Source organism: Oncorhynchus masou, chromosome 12 (assembly GCF_036934945.1).
Source record: "Oncorhynchus masou masou isolate Uvic2021 chromosome 12, UVic_Omas_1.1, whole genome shotgun sequence".
Classification (NCBI taxonomy): Eukaryota; Metazoa; Chordata; class Actinopteri; order Salmoniformes; family Salmonidae; genus Oncorhynchus; species Oncorhynchus masou.
The window spans coordinates 27923638-27944188 of NC_088223.1; the positions used below are offsets into that span (position 1 = coordinate 27923638).

General features: G+C 46.2%; 1 protein-coding gene across 1 annotated transcript in view; it reads left to right on the plus strand.

Moving 5' to 3' along the window:
• Window positions 1-19610, plus strand: part of LOC135549286 (forkhead box protein O6-like) — a 55606-nt gene extending 35996 nt beyond the window's left edge. Inside the window, exon 2 of the mRNA XM_064979301.1 lies at window positions 17781-19610. Within this exon, the coding sequence (XP_064835373.1) occupies window positions 17781-19610 (1830 nt within the window). The remainder of the gene's footprint in view (window positions 1-17780) is intronic.
• The last annotated feature ends 941 nt before the right edge of the window (window positions 19611-20551 follow it).

Below are 20551 nucleotides of genomic sequence, written 5' to 3' on the forward strand. Positions count from 1 at the left end.
AATAGTCTATTTCTATAATTAATGGTAAGAAAATAATTTCAGCAAGCTATTCTAGTCTAGCTTACCCTGCATGGGACTCCAAGAGCTAAGGAGCATTTTTAAGGAGAGAGGCTAGCGGAGCACAGGTGCGTGCGTATTGTGCAAGAGACAAAGGCTATAGGTTAGAAGCTTACTATGCATAAGCCATCATTAATTTGCTAAATATAAGGCTAATACTGCTTTGAATGTATTACCTGAAAGAGCTAGGCTAGGACGCCTATATATAGGGTTTTATATATCAATCTAGAACAGAATAATCTATTTTGGATGACATTTGGGGCGGCAGGGTAGCCTAGTGGTTAGAGTGTTGGACTAGTAACCGGAAGGTTGCAAGTTCAAACCTCCGAGCTGATAAGGTACAGCTCTGTCATTCTGCCCCTGAACAGACAGTTAACCCACTGTTCCAAGGCTGTCATTGAAAATAAGAATTTGTTCTTAACTGACTTGCTGAGTTAAAAAAAGGTAAAAATGTTTTTTATGGATTTGGAGAGAGAGAAAGACCATATTAGATTAATAGGCTGTTTTAAAACTCTGCAGCTGCAAAAAAAAACAACATCTTTACAATTAAAAAACAAGTTGACCCCGATGCAGATGGGTAGACTATGCTGCAGCAAATGTAGGCCTGCCTGTCACAAGAAAAAAGTTACCATGATGAGATGATATGTCTATATGCATTGTGAACTGCGCTGCATACTGAGAGGCTCTGTCCCCACCCTGATCGTTGATTCATCATGCAGAGGCCATAAAGAAGCCAGATTTAGACATCACATATACAGTGGGGCAAAAAAGTATTTAGTCAGCCACCAATTGTGCATGTTCTCCCACTTAAAAAGATTCAGAGGCCTGTAATTTTCATCATAGGTACACTTCAACTATGACAGACAAAATGAGAAAAAAAATCCAGAAAATCACATTGTAGGATTTTTAATGAGTTTATTTGCAAATTATGGTGGAAAATAAGTATTTGGTCACCTACAAACAAACAAGATTTCTGGCTCTCACAGACCTGTAACTTCTTCTTTAAGATGCTCCTCTGTCCTCCACTCATTACCTGTATACATGGCAACAGTTTGAACTTGTTATCAGTATAAAAGACATCTGTCCACAACCTCAAACAGTCACACTCCAAACTCCACTATGGCCAAGACCAAAGAGCTGTCAAAGGACACCAGAAACAAAATTGTAGACCTGCACCAGGCTGGGAAGACTGAATCTGCAATAGGTAGGCAGCTTGGTTTGAAGAAATCAACTGTGGGAGCAATTCTTAGGAAATGGAAGACATACAAGACCACTGATAATCTCTCTCGATCTGGGGCTCCACGTAAGATCTCACCCCGTGGGGTCAATATGATCACAAGAACGGTGAGAAAAAAATCCCAGAACCACACGGGGGGACCTAGTGAATGACCTGCAGAGAGCTGGGACCAAAGTAACAAAGCCTACCATCAGTAACACACTACGCCGCCAGGGACTCAAATCCTGCAGTGCCAGACGTGTCCCCCTGCTTAAGCCAGTACATGTCCAGGCCCGTCTGAAGTTTGCTAGAGAGCGTTTGGATGATCCAGAAGAAGATTGGGAGAATGTCAGATGAAACCAAAATATAACTTTTTGGTAAAAACTCAACTCGTCGTGTTTGGAGGACAAAGAATGCTGAGTTGCATCCAAAGAACACCATACCTACTGTGAAGCATGGGGGTGGAAACATCATGCTTTGGGGCTGTTTTTCTGCAAAGGGACCAGGACGACTGATCCGTGGAAAGGAAATAATGAATGGGGCCATGTATCGTGAGATTTTGAGTGAAAACCTCCTTCCATCAGCAAGGGCAATGAAGATGAAACGTGGCTGGGTCTTTCAGCATGACAATGATCCCAAACACACCGCCCGGGCAATGAAGGAGTGGCTTCGTAAGAAGCATTTCAAGGCCCTGGAGTGGCCTAGCCAGTCTCCAGATCTCAACCCCATAGAAAATCTTTGGAGGGAGTTGAAAGTCTGTGTTGCCCAGCAACAGCCCCAAAACATCACTGCTCTAGAGGAGATCTGCATGGAGGAATGGGCCAAAATACCAGCAACAGTGTGTGAAAACCTTGTGAAGACTTACAGAAAACGTTTGGCCTCTGTCATTGCCAACAAAGGGTATATAACAAAGTATTGAGATAAACTTTTGTTATTGACCAAATACTTATTTTCCACCATAATTTGCAAATAAATTCATTAAAAATCCTACAATGTGATTTTCTGGATTTCTTTTTCTCATTTTGTCTGTCATAGTTGAAGTGTACCTATGATGAAAATTACAGGCCTCTCTCATCTTTTTAAGTGGGAGAACTTGCACAATTGGTGGCTGACTAAATACTTTTTTGCCCCACTGTAATTTCACAGTTCCATTTCAAGCCATGCTGTTCATATAGCTAATTTATTATAATTAACCGGTTTCTCGCAGTTATTTATCCCGGAAAAAGGGAGTGGTTTTTGGCAGTAAATCTCAGTAAAACTCGGTAACCAGGTTTCCGCCATTCAACCCTAACTACTACTGCTACTACTACTACTACTACTACCTCTACTATGATAGCACCACTACAGCTGTCACATACTATTGTTCCCACTACCACTACAGCAAGTACAACACAGTACCAAAACTGGTAATATCATTACTATAGCCCTCCCACTCCCACCATAACCAACATATCTTTAAAACAACCTTGTATACTGCTGCTTGTGTTGACCTATTATATTTCCCTTCAATCCATCAGAGCATTGTGTCTCTCTCTTCTCCACTCCCCAGCTACACCTTCCCCTTCTCTTCCCCCTCTTCCATTAATCTGTGAGCCTCCCAGTCCTTTATTTCCTTTCAAAGAGACAAGCACTGCCCGTGACATCCGTCACAGGAAGTGAATCTTTAGCGTCGACTCATTTCCATCGATCGCCTTCAGACAGGCTGAGCAGAATAGAGGCAGGCGAGAGGAAAGCCATTCCCGCACAGCCCACTCTGGCTCCTGCTCTCTCTCGCTCTCTCCCCGCATACAGAAAGAAAGCCTCTCTCTCCACAATGAATGCATGCAGTCGTCAGCAGCTTTTATCTTCTCCCTCCACTCCTCCACTGCTGCTTATGATCAAATAAATGCTACGGCACAGAGTGTAGACTCCCCATTGACAGCACCAGCCGTGTGTAATGACACACACACACAGTTTTGTATTGCTATCCTTGTGGGGAACAAGGAATTGATTCCTATCCAAAATCTTATTTTCCCTAACTCTAAATCTAATCCTAACCGTAACCCTTAACCTAACCATTACCCTAACCTTAACCATAACCTTAACCCCAAACCCCTAACCCTAAAATTATACCTAACCCTAATTGTAACCCTAACCCTAACCCCTAAGCCTAAAATACAAATGTCCCCACTTGTCCCAAATTTTCCTTGTTTTGCTATCCTTGTGAGCACTTCTGGTACTCACAAGGATAGTTAAACAAAAACACACACACACATTGACAGGGCCGAACGTGCATAATGACGGTTAGCTGTGTGAAATTGATGAATAAATAATGATTGGAGCACGGTGGAAAATCAACTGCTTTTGTCTAGTGTCTAGTCCTACTATAAACGCTCCTTTAGAACATTCCCCCAGAACACTCAGGGTTAGTATGGACTGTCCATATTCTGTCTTAACCACCTCTAACAGAACACCGTCCACATGCACAGTATGTAAAACAGAACGAACGCTCTGAATTATGGAACGCTCTGGAATGTGTTAAAATGTGAAAGCAACACAAAAAAACTGAATATAATTCATTACATGATGTTCCAGTGAATTCTCTAAAGAACCTCCCCATTCCACAGAGTTCTCCACTGAGGATAGAGTGGTAAAAGCTGGAATATAAAAACGTCCAGTCAGTGAGATGCAGAGGAAAGGGGAGCAGAGGCATCAACCTGCTCCACTCTTGGACGTTTACAGACCTGTGGCAGGGAGAGTAAATCAACATAGCTTTCTTGTGGTTTTCAGTTCAGCCTACAGTACAGTACTCTCGGATGAGCAGCTGGTTCCTCCGTGTTAAATGGTTATAGCTAGTATCAAAATCAAGCGAATGCAGGGTGTGTAGAATATCATGAATAAACCAAGGAGAACCAGTAAACTAGATGCTCCCAGACGTTTAAAGAAGTGCCCATAGACAGTGGTCCAAATTATGCTTGATTAAAAATGGATTCCCTGTATGTCAACAGCTCTTCAAAACACAATATACTGTACAAGCTGTCTTTCTTCTACCTAATGAGCTTAGAGTGATGTACAGTGCATTCCGAAAGTATTCAGACACCTTGACTTTTTCCACATTTTGTTACGTTACAGCCTAATTCTAAAATGGATGAAATTATATTTGTTCCTCATCAATCTACACACAATAACACATAATGAAAAAGCAAAAAAAGATTTTTAGAAATTTTAGCAAATCTATTAGAGATAAAAAAAACAGAAATACCTTATTTACATAAGTATTCAGACCCTTTGCTATGAGACTCGAAATTGAGTTCAGGTGAATCCTGTTTCCATTGATCATCCTTGAGATGTTTCTACAACTTGATTGGAATCCACCTGTGGTAAATTAAATTGATATGACATGATTTGGAAGGGCACACACCTGTCTATATAAGGTCCCACATTTGACAGTACATGTCAGAGAAAAAACCAAACCATGAAGTCAACTGAATTTTCTGTAAAGCTCCGAGACAGTATTGTGTCAAGGTACAGATCTGGGCAAGGGTACCAAAAAATGTATGCATCATTGAAGGTCCCCAAGAACACAGTGGCCTCCATCATTCTTAAATTGAAGAAGGTTGGAATGACTAAGACTCTTTCTAGAGCTGGCCGCCCAGCCAAACTGAGATATCGGGGGAGAAGGGCCTCCGTGAGCTCCAGAGTTCCTCTATGGAGATGGGAGAAACTTCCAGAAGGACAACTATCTCTGCAGCACTCCAACAAACAGGCATTTATGGCAGAGACAGACGGAAGCCACTCCTCAGTAAATGGCACATGACAGCCTGCTTGGAGTTTGCCAAAAAGCACCTAAAGGAGATTCTCTGGTCTGATGAAACCAAGATTGAACTCTTTGGCCTGAATGCCAAGCGTCATGTCTGTAGGAAACCTGACACCATCCCTATGGTAAAGCATGGTGATGGGAGCATCATGCTATGAGGATGTTTTTCAGTGGCATGGACTGGGAGACTAGTCAGGATCGAAGAGCAAATTAAGGAGAGATCCTTGATGAAAACCTGCTCCAGAGACTGGGGCGAAGGGTCACCTTCCAAAAGTAAAACGACCCTAAGCACACAGCCGAGGCCAAGCAAGAGTGGCCTCGGGACAAGTCTCTGAATGTCCTTGAGCGCCTCAGCCAGAGCCCGGACTTGCACACATTCGGACATCTCTGGAGAGACCTGAAAATAGCTGTGCAGCGACGCTCCCCATCCAACCTGACAGAGCTTGAGAAGATCTGCAAAGAAGAATTGGAGAAACTCCCCAAATACAGGTGTGCCAAGCTTGTAGCATCATACCCAGGAAGACTCGAGGCTGTAATCGCTGCCAAAGGTGCTTCAACAAAGTACTGAGTAAAGGGTCTGAAAACTTATGTTTTTTATTTTTAAGACATTTGCAAACATTTCTAAAAACCTGTTTATGCTTCGTCATTATGGGCTATTGTGTTTAGATGGATGAGGAAAATAAATGATTTCATCCATTATAGAATAAGACTGTAACGTAACAAAATGTGGAAAAGTCAAGGGGTCTGAATACTTTCCGAATACACTACGTCCCAATCAAATCTTGTTATTGGAAGGTACTGTCAGTGTGCCAAAGGGACTATCTGTCTGATTGGGATCAGTTTGTCTGAGGTGAAAGCCTCCTGACCCGGCATTAAGTAGACTCTTCATCAAGGCTTTTTAAGACCTTATTGTGGCATCGGGATCAATGTCCAATAAATAGGATTGAGCTGATTGGCCAGATATTACTGGTGTCTCACAGCATTGCATTCTCTTCACGAACAACTGTAGTCTGGTCAGCGACCATACAGTACAAATTGTCAAGACAGCACAAACAGATCTGGGACCAGGCTAGAACAACTGTTATATGTTTATTTAGTTGATTCCCCACCAGGATCAGGGCTGATAACATAGAGATATGGTAAATCTGTTAAGAGATGGCCGTATACTGACTTGAAACTGGCAGTTGTGTACTGCTGAACGCTAGCAGTGAAAAACATGTTTTCCTCAGAGAATATCAACAGGGACCTTGTGACGTGGACAGGTCAAGCTGTCCATATGTCCAGCCAGGCCGTTCAAGCAGGCTGTGCTTGTTTTTGTTCCGTCCCACCATTTTTGTCACATCCCATCGTCAAAGTCACCGTTTCCACTCAAAATCGTCATGATCCTACTGATCGACCAATCCGTGTCCTGTCGCTGCGGTGTCGGGGTGAGCCCCAGCTAAGGAGTAGCCGAGATTTAAGTAGGATTAGCCTGGGATTGTCCTGGATTACCCAGGCTGGAGAGGGATTAGGTATATAGTGTGTGTATTGAGGGAGAGTGTGTGTGTGTAGAGCGAAAGAAAGAAAGAGGGAGGGAAAGAGAGAGACCGGCGTGGTGAGTCTGGGTCAAACTCAGTTTCTATTTATACTCCAGACTACACATGAGCTGCAGCAGTGCTAGCCTGGAAACACACAATCACACCAACTCGCTCTCACAGTCTCACGTCAGAATTACACGTTCATCCATGTTTCTCAAATGTGACATTTTGAAGTTGTTGCAAGTTGAAAATGTTGAAGTGTTTAAGTTTAAGTTTAGACATTAACTCCACATTTTTAAGGTTTTAGGCTGAAGTTTAAGGTTCGACTGAAGTTTAGCCATTAACTCATAAATCTTAAGGTTAAGCATTAACTCCAAATGGTTCAAGTAAGGCTTGGGATAGGCTTAAAACAAAAATCTCAAAAACAGCTTTCTATCACTGGATTCAAAAATGCGAACTTTGGCACAAGAAGCAGATGATTTACGCACATCCGCCGTCCTTGTCCACAATGTCCTAGCAAATCCGAACTCACTGTTGCCCCTAGTGTCCTCAGACATGGATGTACGTGGAATACTGACTTGTATCACGGTTGACCCGGAGGAACAGACAGCAGCAGTGCTAGCCTGTTACACAACTCACCCTGCAGGAGTAGGACTGCAGAGACCTGAAGACGAGATCACTCACCATGCTATCAGTCACACTCAATCTCTCCCAGTGTGTGTACGTGTGCTCGTGTCACACTCAATCTCGCCCAGTGTGTGTACGTGTGCTCGTGTCACACTCAATCTCTCCCAGTGTGTGTACGTGTGCTCGTGTCACACTCAATCTCGCCCAGTGTGTGTACGTGTGCTCGTGTCACACTCAATCTCTCCCAGTGTGTGTACGTGTGCTCGTGTCACACTCAATCTCTCCCAGTGTGTGTACGTGTGCTCGTGTCACACTCAATCTCTCCCAGTGTGTGTACGTGTGCTCGTGTCACACTCAATCTCTCCCAGTGTGTGTACGTGTGCTCGTGTCACACTCAATCTCTCCCAGTGTGTACGTGTGCTGTCACACTCAATCTCTCCCAGTGTGTGTACGTGTGCTCGTGTCACACTCAATCTCTCCCAGTGTGTGTACGTGTGCTCGTGTCACACTCAATCTCTCCCAGTGTGTGTACGTGTGCTCGTGTCACACTCAATCTCTCCCAGTGTGTGTACGTGTGCTCGTGTCACACTCAATCTCTCCCAGTGTGTGTACGTGTGCTCGTGTCACACTCAATCTCTCCCAGCCTCAGGCAAGGCTTCTCAGCTTCATGATAGAATATCTTTTGTGACAAGTTAATATAGACTACTGTTAATACAGTATGGCAGTGAGATATGACGCGGTGGGGCAGTGAGATATGACGCGGTGGGGCAGTGAGATATGACGCGGTGGGGCAGTGAGATATGACGCGGTGGGGCAGTGAGATATGACGCGGTGGGGCAGTGAGATATGACGCGGTGGGGCAGTGAGATATGACGCGGTGGGGCAGTGAGATATGACGCGGTGGGGCAGTGAGATATGACGCGGTGGGGCAGTGAGATGTGACGCGGTGGGGCAGTGAGATGTGACGCGGTGGGGCAGTGAAATGTGACGCGGTGGGGCAGTGAGATGTGACGCGGTGGGGCAGTGAGATGTGACGCGGTGGGGCAGTGAGATGTGACGCGGTGGGGCAGTGAGATGTGACGCGGTGGGGCAGTGAGATGTGACGCGGTGGGGCAGTGAGATGTGACGCGGTGGGGCAGTGAGATGTGACGCGGTGGGGCAGTGAGATGTGACGCGGTGGGGCAGTGAGATGTGACGCGGTGGGGCAGTGAGATGTGACGCGGTGGGGCAGTGAGATGTGACGCGGTGGGGCAGTGAGATGTGACGCGGTGGGGCAGTGAGATGTGACGCGGTGGGGCAGTGAGATATGACGCGGTGGTTCAACGCCCCTAAACTTGCTCATTTGTATCCTGGTTGTGCAGAACATTGTTAACCACAATGGACAACTTCAATGTTTTTTATGGATGTGAAAATCAAACTCCTTTTTAAGTAAAATGTCATTTATATTATATTCTTATAGGTTCCCTATAGGTCCCAGTAGCCTCTTGCGAACTTCCATGATTCACGTAGTGGTCATCAGTCTGGTAATAGAAGGCTAAGGTCCCAGTACTCCGAGTAGGGTAGTAACAGTGATAGTGGTGGTAGTATGTTCTACCACACATGACTTGCTAATCAGTGAGGCTGACTGTTCCACATAGGCAGCGATAGTTCGCTAGGTAGTGAAGAGTGGTGACTGCTGCTGATTGAGGCTCCCTGGTGGATAGGAACACAAATCTGTCAGACTCAGATAAGTCTATTTGGAGTAGCTGCCTTCTCTGCCTGCAGCATCATCAAACAGCATCTGACGGCCATGTACACACACACACACACACACACACACACACACACACACACACACACACACACACACACTTCATCTCTCTCTATCTCTCTCTACTCCCTCTCTCGCTTGGTTTACTCTGTTGCCATCGTTACGCCCAGCTGGAGCCCGCCGTCATGTGAGGAACCTGTCAGGGCGTCTCTCTCAGATCACCTGATGTGGGTCGATCTCACGTTGGCCTAGCTCACTATGCCGTCATTCAATTTGCCTTTGATTAAGTCTGTTAGTATACTCGCTGTATGTGGTGTATACCACCACTGCATCTCTACTGCTGTGTCGTGGGTGGGTGTGGAAGTGGAAGTGCATCTGGCTATTGCATCAGCGTGTGCGTGTGCTCATAACTGCTCATGTAATTTGTCAGCTTTGCATTTTCTGCTGAGGACCCCTCATAGGGCGGAAAGGACATAAATACATCTCTTATCCGATTTCCACTCCTCTGTAAAAAGACTCGAGTCAAAGCAGCATGTTGTCAGTGGTGGATTGGTGGATGGGGTACATTTGCCAGTTAGAAGTCACTGTTGGGGGGTTCTGGGGATAGGAAATTGTAGGTAGGACCCAGGATTAATTTGCAACCCACTTAGCTGCTGGAGATGTTTTGTGAGGATCGACAGGACACTATATCTTTTGTTCAGGTGTTTTGCTTTCAACACAATACCAACCAAACAAAGAGCTGTAGCTAATCTATTTAGTCGGGAGGGAGTCCAATTTCCACTGGTAGGGCCCATAGTTTAGGGTTAGGAGGGGAACATATACACTGACAGACACTATATTGATTCCACAGGGAGGTGGGTGGTTAGGAGACTCTTGAATATAGATTTGTATCTCCCATTTCATTTGTTTCTGGGTATTTGGTTGCTTTTCCATGTGAATGGGGAGAGTGGAAATTGTGTCACCAGAGGTGACTAGAAAAGAGATAGGTGGATGGATAGATGGGTGGAGAGAAGGAGAGAATGAGAGACGGCGTGATTAGGAGACGCGGAGTGCCACAGAGAGAAAGATGAATGGTAGAGGACAGCAGCAAAATTGGACAGGAGGCAGAGGAGAGAATGATGGAGAGAATGAGAGAATGAAGATAGAGAACAGGATGAGATGAGGAGACCTTTTAGCTACATGTGATGGGGGAATTAAACCAGGTGGGGAAATAGACTGTAGACGCGACAATAGTCACCTTAGAAACCTTAATATTGTGATATTAGCTAACTTGTATGGCCAGTTCATGCACCACAATAGATCATACTTTCTTACACAAAACATAACTAGCTAGTTACGTCAAGTTTAAAACCACCAAACTCATGTTCATTTGCATTGCACAGACCAAGCTAAGTACGGTAAGATGAGGTAGCCAGATTTCAAACAGGACAAACACTGCAGTTAGTTACTCTACATTTCCTCGAAGAACAACCAAGACCACACAAACCATAGCCAAGAAAACACATTGTTTTGTTAAAAGACAGAAAGATGGTTAAGAACCGCATATAGTCGAACCCCAAATACACATGTAAACCGCACCTCAGTTGTGCACGCTTGCATCAATTTACCAGACTGTAAGCATCGCTGTTTCAAATGCACCAGGGGAAACATCAAAATCACTGCATGTGTGACACGCTGTGTTGCAGCCTGGTCTGATAGACGAGACGTAACATAGTACATGTAAATCCAGGACACTGAAATTAGTATGATATGTTACGTTTGGTATGGTTTCATATGACATAGGGTTACATATGGCAAAAATGAGGGTGGTTGGTCGGGGTGGAAGGATGGGTGTATGACACGAAGGTCTAGCAACCCAAAGGTTGAGTGTTCCAACCTCTTTATGGACAACTTTAGCATTGAAGCTAATTACCAACTTTGCAACTACTTACTAGTTTCTAGCTACTTTGCAACTACTTAGCATGTTAGCTAAACCTTCCCCTAACCCCAACCTTAATCATTTAACATAACTCCTAACCTTAACCCTAAACCCTAACCTAGCTAACATTAATGTTAGCCTCAACAATTTGGAATTCGTAACATATCATATGTATTGGAAAGTCGTAACATATTGTACTAATTGAAATTCATAACAAACATTACCAATTGCAAAATCGTAACATGTCATACGAATTGTAATTCATAACATATCATGCGAAATGGATGATGGACATCCACAAATGAATACATACCATACAAAATGTAACATACCAAACTAAATGGAGCATCTCGGATTTATGTAGATAATAAGAAGAAATGCTATGAGATCAGGTTGCAGCCAGCCAGCAGTGTGCAGTCAAAAGAAAAGGAAATGCTAACTTGGTTAACATTATTAAATGAATCTGTTTTCAACAAATTAACTGTTTTTAGACTATTATATTTTAACCAAGCAAGATAAATTAATGTGTAATCACTACTGAGTGAATGAATAAAATGATTTTGGACTGAACGCATCCACACATTTAAAAGGTCTGTCGAAGTCAAAGTTCCTGGGCAAATTGGTGGTGGCAGCATCATGCTGTGGGGATGTTTTTCAGCGGCAGGGTCAGGATCGAGGGAAAGATGAACAGAGCAAAGTCATCCTTGATGACTGGGGTGAAGTTTCACACTCCAACAGGACAACAACCCTAAGCACACAGCCAAGACAATGCAGTAGTGGCTTTCGGGACAAGTCTCTGAATGTCCTTGAGTGGCCGAGCCAGTGCCCAGACTTGAACCCAAATCAAACATCTCTGGAGAGATGAAAACAGCTGTGCAGCGACACTCCCCATCCAACCTGACAGAGCTTGAGAGGATGTGCAGAGAAGAATGGGAGAAACTCCCCAAATACAGGTGTGCCAAGCTTGTAGTCTCATACCCAAGAAGACTCAAAGCTGTAATCGCTGCCAAAGGTGCTTCAACAGAGTACTGAGTATAGGATCTGAATACTTATGTAAATGTGATATTTCCGTTTTTTAATTTTTAATACATTTGCAAACATTCCTAAAAACCTGTTTTTGCTTTATCATTATCGGTTATTGTGCGTAGATTGATGAGGGGGGAAATGATTTAATCAATTTTAGAATAAGGCTGTAACGTAACAAAATGTGGAAAAAGTCAAGGGGTCTGAATACTTTCCGAATGCACTGTACGTTGGTATTGTACATCAAACTCTGTGTAAGCAGGTTGCTTAGGATTCAAACATTCTCAAATAGCCTAGTTCATACTCTTCAATATATACTGTATGTACTTTGTCTGTATGTATTTTTAGATATAGGTCTATTGTAAATGTGTACAACTACAAACATAACTTTAACCTTTTCACACATACCAACAAACGTGTGATCATTCTACAGTGGTCCCAGCAGCATATACTCAAACCAGTGTGATTAGAACGCTTATTTAGAATGTCCAGTTTCGATTGATATAACTGGCCACACTGTTTTTTCACAGAAACATTTTGCACAAACACAGTCCTTATGAAGTTATGTCCTGAATGTGACCAATTTGTTTTGCGATGCAATGTTCAGACATTTACAGAAGAAGTGACATTATTACACAATCCTCCAAACCGGAAAATGTAGGCTACATTTGTCCTAGCGCTAACTGAGGAAAGATTGACTTAACACAAGCGGTCATATTTAGGTAACTCTCGGCTGACAGAAACCACAATATGAATTAGGTAATAGCATTTACTATTTATAATTCATCACATCACGGGTGAGCTCACCATTGATAAAACACTTTTTAGTAATCTCACGATGTTTGTGTATGCCGTCATGTTTTTTTGCTTCAACCAAAGATAATAAGAGGAGTTTGGTCTGATTGCAGTATGCACGTTGAAGGGGGTGTGTCGTCTATGATCATTCACTTCCCTTCATTCACTTCTGTAATTTTACTCAAAAGATGAGAGAACCATTCCTTCACCTCAGTATAACATCTTTGGTCTGACAGACGTTTCTATGACACCCAGAATGCATTGTATAATGTCAACAAACATGGCGCCGGACATAGCTGGCAAATAGCTTAGCATTAGCTCATTATAATCAGTACAACCTTCAAAAAAATGTATTTTACACACAGCATAGGTGTCCATTACAATCTATGCAACAATCGTAATGCAGTAGTTGTCACCAGTACTTGAAAACATGAATAAAACTGTAAACGTCAGCCAGAAAATGTGCCAGTTCGTGAAGGACTGTGCAAATGTCTGCATACTTGATCTGCAGAAACAATAGGGAACAGTGTGTGAAAACCTTGTGAAGACTTACAGAAAACATTTGACCTCTGTCATTGCAAAACAAAGGGTATATAACAAAGTATTGAGATAAACTTTTGCTATTGACCAAATACTTATTTTCCACCATCATTTGCAAATAAATTCCTAACAAATCCTACAATGTGGTATTCTGGATTTTTTTTCTCATCTTGTCTGTCATAGTTGAAGTGTACCTATGATGAAAATTCCAGGCCTCTCTCATCTTTTTAAGTGGGAGAACTTTCACAATTGGTGGCTGACTAAATACCTTTTTGTGCCACTGTATATCCACAGTAAAATGAGTCCTATATCGACATAACCTGAAAGGCCGCTCAGGAAGAAGCCACAAAATCGGCATAAAAAAAACATACTACAGTTTGCAACTGCACATGGGGACAAAGATTGTGTAATTTTTGGAGAAATGTCCTCTGGTTTTATGTCCTCTGGCCATAATGACCATCGCTATGTTTTGAGGAAAAAGGGGGATGCTTGCAAGCCGAAGAACACCATCCCAACAGTGAAGCACAGGGGTGGCAGCATCATGTTGTGGGGGTGCTTTGCTGTAGGAGAGACTAGTGCATTTCACAAAATAGATGGTATAATGAGAAGGAAATGAGAAGTTAAAGCTTGGTCGCAAATGGGTCTTCCAAATGGACAATGACCCCAAGCATACTTCCAAAGTTGTAGCAAAATGGCTTAAGGACAACAAGGTCAAGGTATTGGAGTGGCCATCACAAAGCCATGACCTCAATCCTATAGAAGATTTGTGGGCAGAACTGAAAAAGTGTGTGTGAGCAAGGAGGCCTACAAACCTGACTCAGTTACACCAGCTCTGTCAGGAGGAATGGGCCAATATTCACCCAACTTATTGTGGGAAGCTTGTGGAAGGCTACCCGAAACGTTTGGCCCAAGTTTAACAATTTAAAGGCAATGCTACCAAATACTAATTGAGTGTATGCAAACCTCTGACCCACTGGGAATGTGATGAAAGAAATAAAAGCTGAAATAAATCATTGTCTCTACTATTATTAAAATATTTTTTAAAAATAGATTGATAGAAGAGAGGAGAAAAGATACAGACAAATGTAGTAGGGAAAAAGTTGAAAATTAGATGAGAGCAAAAAAGGGATACGGAAGGAAAATGGAGAGTATGGTAATGATAAAGAGAGTATGGTAATGATAAAGAGAGTATGGTAATGATAAAGAGAGTATGGTAATGATAAAGAGAGTATGGTAATGATAGAGAGAGTATGGTAATGATAGAGAGAGTATGGTAATGATAGAGAGAGTATGGTAATGATAGAGAGAGTATGGTAATGATAAAGAGAGTATGGTAATGATAAAGAGAGTATGGTAATGATAAAGGCTACTTTGCTTGGCTATAGCTGAAGAACATGCTTGGCCACAGATACAGTAGGGTACTTAGCTTGACAAGCTCGGACGATCTCTATCCCTGCTAAGCTTCTCCTGCAGGCTGGTTTAGATCTCATCAGAGCCCATATTCAAAAAGTGTCTGCTGATAAAAAGTGTACTGCTGATATACTGCTATAGAGCTGAAGATTAGCTACATAGCAGACACTCAGACGTAACCCAGGGCTTAAGACATACAGGGACTGTTCCAATATGCACACTATCATGCCACTTGAGTTATGAAGTGAGTAGTAAGTAGTGTGTTAGTATGCATATTAGAACACAGCTGTAGGGAAGCATCATGTTTTACTTCACATACTGTATCTCTTCCTAGTAGACCTAGCCCCCTAAATAAGGTTAACAAGAGGCAGACATAATATCCACACAGCTACAGCTATTATCACAGCCCATGTTGCTGGTTATTGACTCTCCCCTCTCTCTCTCTCCCCCTCCATCTCCCCCTCTCTCTCTCTCTCTCTCTGTCTCTCTCTCTCTCTGTCTCTCTCTCTCTCTCTCTCTCTCTCAATCCCCCTCCATCTCCCCTCTCACTCTCTTTCTCACTCGCTCCCCCTCTCTCTCTTTCTCTCTCTCTCTCTCTCTCCCCCCCCTCTCTCTCCATCTCCCCCTCTCTCTCTCTCCCTCCATCTCCCCCTTTCTCTCTCTCGCTTTCTCACTCGCTCCCCCCTCTCTTTCTTTCTCTCTCTCTCTCTCTCTCTCTCTCTCCTCCTCCTCCATCTCCCCCTCTCTCGCTTGCTCTCTTTCTCACTCACTCTCTCTATCCCTCTCTCTCTCTCTCTCTCTCTCTCTCTCTCCCTCCCCCTCCCCCTCTCTCTCTCTCTTTCTCACTCTCTCTCCCCCCCCTCTCTCTCCCTCTCTTTACCATAATATCCAAACAGCTATAATCACTGCCCCTGGTACTATTCATAGGGTCATGGTTTATACAGAGTTTAAATAGACTTCACCTCCCCCCCCCTCTCTCTCTCCCCCTCCACCCCCCCTCTCTCTCTCTCTTTCTCACTCTCTCTCTCCCCCCTCTCTCTCTCTCTCTCTCTCCCCTCTCTCTTTCTCACTCTCTCTCTCTCTGTCTCTCTCTCTCTCTCTCTCTCTCTCTCTCTCTCTCTCTCTCTCTCTCTCTCTCTCCCCTTTTCTGGCACTCTTCCAGATCTTCATTCTCTCGGCCAAATTACACCCCCCTCTCCCGTCTCCCTCTCTCTCATTCAGCCTCCTGGCTAGATCTCAGTGTTTCATATTTGGAGGCCTTGCAATCGATACAGTGTTGCTGTGATTGGGTTGCCACGCGTGATTAATTTCTGTAACCTTGGTGATAGTTTGATATGGAGTCTCTGGCTGAAACTCTCTGTATTATGTGTGAGTGTGTGCAGACAGGAGTGAGTGTGTGCAGACAGGAGAGGAAGGAAAATGAAAGGAGGGGAGGGGAGAGGAAGGGAAAGGCTAGGAGAGGAGAGGGTCGAGAGGAGTGGAGAGGAGTCGAGAAGAGAGGAGAGTAGGGGAGAGGAGAGGAGAAGAAGGGAAAGGAGTGGAGAGGAGTCGAGAAGAGAGGAGAGTAGGGGAGAGGAGAGGAGAAGAAGGGAAAGGAGTGGAGAGGAGAAGAAGGGAAAGGAGACGAGAGGAGAAGAGAAGGGGGGTAGGAGAGGAGAATAAGGGAAAGGAGTGGAGAGGAGAAGAAGGGAAAGGAGTGGAGATGAGAAGAGAAGGGGGAGAGGAGAAGAGGGGAGAGGAGTGGAGAGGAGAAGAAGGGAAAGGAGTGGAGAGGAGAAGAGAAGGTTGGAGGGAGAGGAGAGGAGAAGAGGGGAGAGGAGTGGAGAGGAGAAGAAGGGAAAGGAGTGGAGAAGAGAAGGGGGGAGGGAGAGGAGAGGAGAGGAGAAGAAGGGAAAGGAGTGGAGAGGAGAAGGGGGAGGGAGAGGAGAGGAGAGGAGAAGGGGGAGGAGAGGAGAGGAGAAGAAGGGAAAGGAGTGGAGAGGAGAAGAGAAGGGGGAGGGAGAGGAGAGGAGAAGAGGGGAGAGGAGTGGAGAGGAGAAGAGAAGGGGGGAGAGGAGAGGAGAAGAAGGGAAAGGAGTGGAGAGGAGAAGATAAGGGGGAGGAGAGGGAGAAGAAGGGAAAGGAGTGGAGAGGAGAAGAGAAGGGGGAGAGGAGAGGAGAAGAGGGGAGAGGAGTGGAGAGGAGAAGATAAGGGGGAGGAGAGGAGAGGAGAAGAAGGGAAAGGAGTGGAGAGGAGAAGAGAAGGGGGAGAGGAGAGGAGAAGAAGGGAAAGGAGTGGAGAGGAGAAGATAAGGGGGAGGAGAGGAGAAGAAGGGAAAGGAGTGGAGAGGAGAAGAGAAGGGGGAGAGGAGAGGAGAAGAAGGGAAAGGAGTGGAGAGGAGAAGATAAGGGGGAGGAGAGGAGAGGAGAAGAAGGGAAAGGAGTGGAGAGGAGACGAGAAGGGGGGAGAGGAGAGGAGAAGAAGGGAAAGGAGTGGAGAGGAGAAGAGAAGGGGGAGGGAGAGGAGAGGAGAAGAGGGGAGAGGAGTGGAGAGGAGAAGAAGGGAAAGGAGTGGAGAGGAGAAGAGAAGGGGGAGGGAGAGGAGAGGAGAAGAGGGGAGAGGAGTGGAGAGGAGAAGAGAAGGGGGGAGGAGAGGAGAGGAGAAGAAGGGAAAGGAGTGGAGAGGAGAAGAGAAGGGGAGGGAGAGGAGAGGAGAAGAGAAGGGGGAGGGAGAGGAGAGGAGAAGAGAAGGAGAGGGAGAGGAGAGGAGAAGAAGGGAAGGAGTGGAGAGGAGAAGAAGGGAAAGGAGTGGAGAGGAGAAGAAGGGAAAGGAGTGGAGAGGAGAAGAAGGGAAAGGAGTGGAGAGGAGAAGAAGGGAAAGGAGTGGAGAGGAGAAGAGAAAAGGGGAGAGGAGAGGTATCGATTGACTGTAGCTCTGAGGCGCTTCGCCCTCTTCCAACTTTCTCTTTTTATCTCTCCCTCTCTCAGGTGAAATAGTTTGGTGTTGATTTCAAATGATTGTGTGTTTTTAAAAAAGTGATTATTTGACCCTAAATGTTCTCTTGGGTGTTTCTGTTTATCTCTCTTTTTCCCTCTCTCCCTATCTCTCCCTCTCTCTCCCTTTCTCTCCTTCCCATCTATCTCTGCTGTAGAACTCCATCCGCCACAACCTGTCCCTCCACACTCGGTTTGTCCGTGTCCAGAATGAGGGGACAGGGAAGAGTTCCTGGTGGATGCTGAACCCAGAGGGAGGGAAGATGGGGAAGGGACCCCGACGACGCGCCGCCACAATCGACTGCCCCAACGGCACCAAGTACCTGAAGAGTAAAGGACGGGCCAGGGGTAAGAGGCCTGGAGCCGGAGCTGGCAGTGGAGCTGTTGGTCGGGGAAGGCGGCAGGGTTACGGCCTGGGTCACGGGGCTCGACCGGGGATGCATCAGGGGTCTCCGGAGCATGGTAGTCCTGCAGGGAAGGGCGGAGCAGGGGTGGGAGGAGAGGAGTACGATGCCTGGACGGATCTCCACTCCCGGACCTCCTCTTCGGCTTCGACACTTAGTGGCTGCCTTTCTCCCATCCTGGCCGAGGCTGAGCCAGATGAGCCAGAGGAAGGAGGCCTTTCCTGCTCCACCTCCCCCCGCCTCTATCCTAGCCCTACCGCAACTCGCTCCCCTGCCCTGGGCACTGGGGGGCACTGCCCAGGAACCTCCTTGGAGCTGCCCCAACTTACTGACCTGACTGGGGCTATCAGCCTGGAAGAGGGCTACCCCCACCCCCAGAACCACCGACAAACCCAGCCTCGTAATGGCTACCCCAGCCCCTACGGCACTGGCTCCAAGGGGGAAGGCTCCTACTGCGGCCCCGTCTACGGGCAGCCGCCCCTGGGCATGCTGCAGCTCCATGCCCCCATGCCCATGCAGACCATTCAGGAGAACAAGCGAGTCAGCTTCCAGCGCCCGCTGAGGGCCTACTCAGAGAACAATGCACTGCAGAGCCTGCTGACCGGAGGGCCTGGAGGTCCTCAGTACTGCAGTAAGGACATGGTCACACTGGGAGGGCAAGGAGGGGAGTCACACACGCTGCTGACCCAGGTAACCAACGGGGTTCACAGCCACAATCATAGCCATAGCAACCATAATCATAATAACCACGAGCATGGACACAATTCAGGCCCACACAATGGTCACGGCTCAGTTCATGACCAGAACCCCAGCGGTCATCTTCAGAATGGCCTCCACAATCATGGTCAACCCAACCTGGACTATAACCATAGCCACAAACAACACCTCAGCCCGGCCATTGACTACAACCAGAGTCACAACCACAAACTGAACACAAGCCATGACCACACTCACCAGTCCAACCAGGGTCACCTCCACGGTCACCTCCAGGGTGGACCCAGACCTCCAGCCCTCCAGGCTCTTTCTCCCAGCGTCAACACAGACATCCTGCAGCCCTACAGCCTCAAAACCCCCACCCCAACTCCTAGCCACTATGGCCCCCTCGCCCCCCACCTCCCCAACCCCAACCCCTCGTCCCTTCCCCCCAACCCTGCCTCTGTTCTCGACATACCCCAGGACCCCTGCCTCCGCCTGGCCTCCGCCCCGGCCCCTCACCCCCACCCTCGCCACCAGCCCTACCCCGGTACCACCTACCACCAGGGTATAACTATGACTGACTCCTGGCATGGCTACTACCACCACACTCTCCACCCCACCCAGAACTACCAGGGCCACCCCCACCACAGCACTCACCACCCCAGCCGCATGGCTCCAGACCTGGATGTAAACGTAGACATTCTCCCCAGCAGCCTAGACTGTGACGTGGATTCCATCCACCTCAATGACTTCATGGACACAGAGGGGTTGGGGATGGACTTCAACTTTGACGGCTCCCTGTCTCAAGGAGTGGGCATGGGCATGAGCATATCTGCTTTCGCCGGAGCGCCGCAGGGACATCACAGCCAGAACTGGGTGCCTGGGTGAAGAGGATTGGTCAGGGAAGCCCAAGGACCAATCAGGACACAGCAGAAAGGCTTTTACCCACAAGGCCGAGCTGCAGAGGTCAAAGGTTAGGGATCAGAGTCGGAGCGTACCCTTGGACTGACTGATTGACTGTGATGCTTAATGCTCCAAGACAAAATAACTGAATGTGTCTTGTCATGTTGTTTCCTGAGGGTCCCTTTAACTGTACAATCTATGTTCTCTCATTCTTTCTCTTCTTCTCTCTTTTGTTCATTCTATCCCTTTCTCTCCCTCTCTCTGTGTTCTCTTTCTCACACTCTAGTGGTGCCACAGCACCCTCCCAGCTCTGTGCTATCCCCCTGGTTCATGTCCTTCAGTTTGTCTGCTCTACTTTATCAATCATTTCTTGGCCATCCATAAGCTCTCAAGCACTTTACATCCGTCGCTTTCAAAACAGATGCAGTATAACAAAGACCAGGGGAAAGTCAGTCTCTGTTGGCTTAAGTTGAATTTATGCAAACCCCTTTATTATCCATCTCTTCTTATAAAAGTGAGAGAGGCGGTATCTTACTTGAGAACAGGATCAAAGAACTGCATAAATAAATGGGTTCAGCAGGTTGAGATGCGGGTGCATACTGGTTGGAAAGTAGGGAGGTCGGGTGGATGGAAGGAGGGATGGATGGAGGGTAGGAAGAGGGGGTTGGCTTCACCAGGGTCAGTGCAAATTCTCCTTCTTCCTCAATGATGGAGGGATGAAAAGAGAGAGGGATGGAGGGATGGATTGAGGTCAGGAGTTCTCCATCTCCCTGGTGGTGTCACCCACAATAGATGGATGTAGGAAAAGAGGATACATAGAGGATAGATTGAGGATAAGGTTGGTTGGTTGTTGTGTGCCCCAGGAGGACAGCCATCCATCAGACAGTCTTCATCACCAACTAGTTAAGTGCACAATCTCCTCTTTA